This window comes from Electrophorus electricus, chromosome 17 (assembly GCF_013358815.1).
Source record: "Electrophorus electricus isolate fEleEle1 chromosome 17, fEleEle1.pri, whole genome shotgun sequence".
NCBI lineage: Eukaryota > Metazoa > Chordata > Actinopteri > Gymnotiformes > Gymnotidae > Electrophorus > Electrophorus electricus.
In genome coordinates, this window is record NC_049551.1 from 7,992,826 (window position 1) to 7,997,825 (window position 5,000).

The window sequence follows — 5,000 nt, forward strand, 5'->3', positions numbered from 1 at the left end:
TTGCTTGTCAATTACGTATGTATGTAAACCCCTATGGTTCTGTTGTCAGTGTTTGATGTTACGCTAGCTGCATTGCTGCATCGTATTTGGTTTCTGTGTGAATAAAATATATGTTTGTTTAACTTAACTCGACCCTGCATTCTGCTTAGCCTCCTGACGTTACAGTCTTACTCTGTTACTGTAATGCTAGCAGTGATGAGGGTTTGCGAGAGGGAGGAGGGGTTTTTTGCTGAAAAAAATGGATATCACAATAAAACCGAGAAACAAACCAAAAGGCAAGACTGAATGAAACATAAAACAAGATAACAAGTTAACACAGAGAACCACAGTGAGCCAGAACATAAAAAGATGCAAAACTAAACAGAATGTACTGTCTCCAGTCACCAGCAACCAAGCAAACAAAAGATAGGTTTTAAATACATGAAGGGATCACTTAGACAGCAAGGTATCGCTGGGCACAATTAAGGCAAAAAAAACCAAAACAAGGCAAGGAACAAATACAAAACCAAAACAAAGACCACATGGCCGTGGAAACTGCAACACCAAAGGAAGGGCAACCCTGACAGTTACTCTGCAGAAAGGCAATATTTTTGGTAAATAGAAGTGTTTCCTCGCTGAATCTGAAGGCAGTTCATATTTCAGCTTTTTCTAGTTCATATTCATAGTGTCATGCTTTCAAAGAATCAACTGTTGCCACCTAAACACCCGATCTTCACTGATGACAGTTCAGCAATTCAGTGACAAACAAAGGGCGCACGCATAAAAAATAGAGCACCCTTCTCCTGAATCACTGAGAGAATGAACCAAAGGTCTCAGTGAATCCAGCTCAGACAGTTTAACATGGCCTAGATCCAGCTAAACAGAGAGATTCCTTAAACGCACTGTGACATATCAAACCTGCTAAAAGTGATCTGTGAGTCTGTGAATAACGGTGTCCAGTGATTCAATAATACAAGACATAACTTAGAGACAAGACATGCACTGTGTCTTTACAACTTCAAATGAAAAATGTGTCATACAAAATGCAAAAGCAATGGAAAATACAAAAGCAATATTAACATACAGATTTTATTTGCATTGTTGGTTTCAGAAACGGTCACATTTTGCAAGTGTATGTGGTTTCCTGAGGGCAGAACAAATCTGGCAGGTTAGAGATTCTGTACAGGTAGAGAAAATCCACACCACAAAAAAATGAACAACTCAGCAAAAGGATTGGCAGAGAAATATAATAAATGTATGCAGATCACCAGAGGACAGCCTTCTTGGTTCAGTCTGTGAACTTCACCAGAGGACAGCCTTCTAGGTTCAGTCTGTGAACTTCACGAGAGGACAGCCTTCTAGGTTCAATGTGTGAAGTTCACCAGAGGACAGCCTTCTAGGTTCAATGTGTGAAGTTCACCAGAGGACAACTTCCAGTTGCAGTGTATGTAGATTACCAGAGGACAGCCTCCCAGGTGCAGTGTATGTAGATTACCAGAGGACAGCCTCCCAGGTGCAGTGTATGTAGATTACCAGAGGACAGCCTCCCAGGTGCAGTGTATGTAGATTACCAGAGGACAGCCTCCCAGGTGCAGTGTATGTAGATTACCAGAGGACAGCCTTCTAGGCTCAGCTTCTGTCAGTACTGGAAGTTCATCAGGAGAGCATAGTTATTTCCCCATTCGGAAACACTGATATTTACTGAAAACTTTCATTTACAGAGTAGCATTCTAGCATAAACATATCTGACAAGTGTTTGATATTATAATATTTTTTACAATGGCTTTCTGAAGAGCATCATATTATGAATAACCATGCGAGCTGGGAACGGAACTAGGAATGCTGCCAAAAAAAAATGGAGAAGAAGAAAACGAAGATTTCAAGGGCAATGTTCCCTTTCTGTTTATCTATATTTCCCCCATCAAAATTTCAGCCCACCTGTTCTAATGTGCCTTCATTTGCACAGGTTAAACACAGCTGCTGGGGGCCACGCGTGAGCAGCTGTCATCTGCTCCTTCCATTAAGCTTTCATCAGTAACGCGGCGGACGATCCACTGTGACATTACCTGTGCTAGGCCCCGAACTCTGATTTAAGATCTTTGATTCCCTCCACGGGGCGGAGGGGCTTCTTGCAATAAACAGGCCGCGACACCTGTAAAAAGGCCTTATTCAAATATCTTAATTGATTCATAGATACGATTTGTAGAGCGAAAAACTCACAAAGGGCTGCGCCAGAGCATCTGGACTCTTCTTAACCGGGCTCAGGGTCAGGCAATGGCATTAGGCCTGCTCAGATGGTATCAGAAACTACTATATGCTTTAAATATCATTCTGTTCAAGCACAAGTCGCCTTGCAACAATTCAGTAATAATACATCTGTATCTGTGGACGGTTCTGTCCTAAATCTCTTTCTGTTTAGGGTGCTGTGCAGACTCCTCTCTCTCACACCCTCTCTCTCGCGCACACGAGCGCTCGCTAGCATATCTGTAGCATATCTCTCTCTCTATATCAGCAGGCGCTGAAGATTTTGTGCTTATCACCAAAGAACGGTTTGTGCAAAATAAACAATTACGCATAATAACTTAGTAGTTACACAGAGCAAACAGTTGTGTATGTAAAAAGAAATTGTGACACCACATTTTGTCCATTCACAATGTTAAAAAGACCACTTAAGAGACAAACCTCAAATTTTGATTTTGGTTTGCATAGTAAAGCAACATCAAATAAAATAAAAAAATATTTACAAGAAATACACATCCCTTTAATTTATTTGGATTTACGTACTAGTGGTTTTTCAGATTTAAGAACAAACAAAAAAAACAAAACAAAAAAAACCCAAACAAACAAAAAAAACCCGCAGTTTCCTGTGACGTATTGTGTATTTTCCTATTTTGTTACACGTGAAGTCCCTTTGTAAGGTAAACAAAAGCTGAAGGCGAGCTGAAGCCTGCCATGAAATGTGTGTCTGTACATCTGCTTCACAGTTCAGTGTTGGCCTCTCTTGCTGAGGTAAAGATCGCCTCGTACAGGACCACGGGGAGAAGCTCGCTGGACATTGCACGGATGAATCATAAAACAATCTCTCTCTCTCTCTTTCTTTCTCTCTTCCATTCTCGCACTCATTATGGTGGGCAGTGAGTCGCCTGGCCTATTCCTCAGACAGGGAACTCTGAAACACAAGGGAACAGAGGAAAAAACATTTGGCACAGTTCGGCTCTCGGGTCGGGACGTGCACGTCCATTGTGCCCACATCGATCACGGTGAAGTTCGCTCACATAGGTGTGCGTAGCTGGCCTCCCTGCAGGCTGAACCCAGGGCCGCCGAGTCCGTCTGTTCTGCACAGGGCCTCTGCTGAGAGCCGCGTCCCAGCGTACCTCTAGAGCTCCAGGGGGCCATGTGTTGTCGCTCCAGGGTGGACACCATGCACTCGTCAGGGCCCTCGGACCCCACCGAGCCCCAGGAAGTGTGCAGCCGTGCCCCGACGCTGCACAGGGGCTCTGGGGCGGGAGTGTGCGCTGAGAGAGAGAGAAAAGAATAAGTGTGTGTGTGTGTGTGTGTGTGTGAGAGAGAGAGAGAGAGAGAGAGTGAGAGAGTGCACAGGTAACAGCTGATTTTGGTCAACTATTACAGCACTAATGGACTGTAGCACTGAAACAGGTCTTGGGCCCCGTGGTGTTGTAGCTGGCTCTCACCGTAGCTGGCAGCCAGCACCTCGGCTCGCTGCTTGTGAGTGGGCTGCAACGCCCTCGGGGGGCCCAAGCTCTGCGGCCCCCGGCCCCGCCCCCAGGGCTGGCCGGCTGCCAAGAGAGCCAAGAGCCCCGCGCTGCTTCGTCGAGAGAGGCCACAAGGGCACACACACACTGTGAAAGCCTTGGATGAGCGTGCCAGAGACAGCGTCGCCATAGCGCTGCCGCTGCGGACGCAGGACGGGAGGGTGAGCAGCCAGTCTGGAGGTGTTCGTGTAAAACCGACAAGGGCGCAACGGTTCGCGTCGCTGCCAAACGCCGAGCCTGCCCGGCAAGGTTATTCTCCAGGGGGCCGTAGGAGCGAGCCACTAAGACCTTTCCAGTGATAGGAAGACGCAGCACACGACTCACGCAGAGCAAGCAGGCCGGCAGATTACCGGCTGCGGGAGAAGCACTAAATCACGGCAGCGCGGCTCACAGATCAGAGACGCCTGGTGTCAAAGCACGGCGGTCTACTGTTCCCGGGGGCCCCCCCCCCACCCCCTCCGGCTCCTCTCGGCACGCACGATCCGCCACGCCTCCCGGAGAAGCGGCTCCGTTTTACCGCCTCGGCTGCGGTCCGACTTCAGATCGGGCGGCAGCAGCGGCGAGGCCGACGGGAGGACCGTCGCGCTTCCAGAGGTCCGGCGGATCCCGGAAACCTGGCTTGTCATTTCTGAATCCGCCGTGAAGCATTCTGACACTTATTTATCCCGAGAGCTGTATTTCGCCTGTAGATGGGCTTCTGAGAGGCAGCAGACGGGGGAGGTGGTAGGTTGGCACTGAGGAGTCCTTCAATCATCCAGCCAGTTTTGACATGGAAATTAAAGTGCTCAAATGAGATGTCAAGCAAAAATGATTGCCTCCATCGTACGTTAATGCATCTAGTAAGTGATGCCGCTTTTCTTTTTCAGATATGAATTTTGCCGTGAAAAGGTGCCTATTTCTCCCCCCACCAACTCAGTGTTAACGGTTCATATAAATGTGTCATTTGGAAAAGTGCCAAAACAACAACAACAACAAAAAAAACTTCTAATGACTGATCTAAAAAAATAATATATATATTTTTTATCATTACGCTTGGAGAAAATTGGAAATCAATAGCTTTTTACTCAGAGCTGCATAACAATGGAAATGCGAGTACAACTCTAATATCTCTATCCAGCAAGTGTGTACAGCGCTGTTTCCCCTGAAGAATTAATGCAATTTCTTGGACGGCTGAGGTCCACCGATGTGCCTGTTCGAGTGTGCGATTCAATAGCTCTGCTCACCTGAGACCGCGTCCCTGCTTCCGAG

The 5,000-nt window shown here is 46.8% G+C and overlaps 1 protein-coding gene across 1 annotated transcript in view; it reads right to left on the reverse strand.

The window, feature by feature from the left end:
- Positions 1–1,050: 1,050 nt before the first annotated feature.
- Positions 1,051–5,000, reverse strand: part of LOC113570047 (roundabout homolog 2-like) — a 73,971-nt gene continuing 70,021 nt past the window's right edge. Inside the window, exons 24-26 of the mRNA XM_035535868.1 lie at positions 4,976–5,000; positions 3,255–3,494; positions 1,051–3,148 (exon numbers count right to left, since the gene is read on the reverse strand). The exon at positions 4,976–5,000 is cut by the window's right edge and continues 172 nt beyond it. Of these exons, the coding sequence (XP_035391761.1) occupies positions 3,147–3,148; positions 3,255–3,494; positions 4,976–5,000 (267 nt within the window). The 3' untranslated portion in view covers positions 1,051–3,146. The remainder of the gene's footprint in view (positions 3,149–3,254; positions 3,495–4,975) is intronic.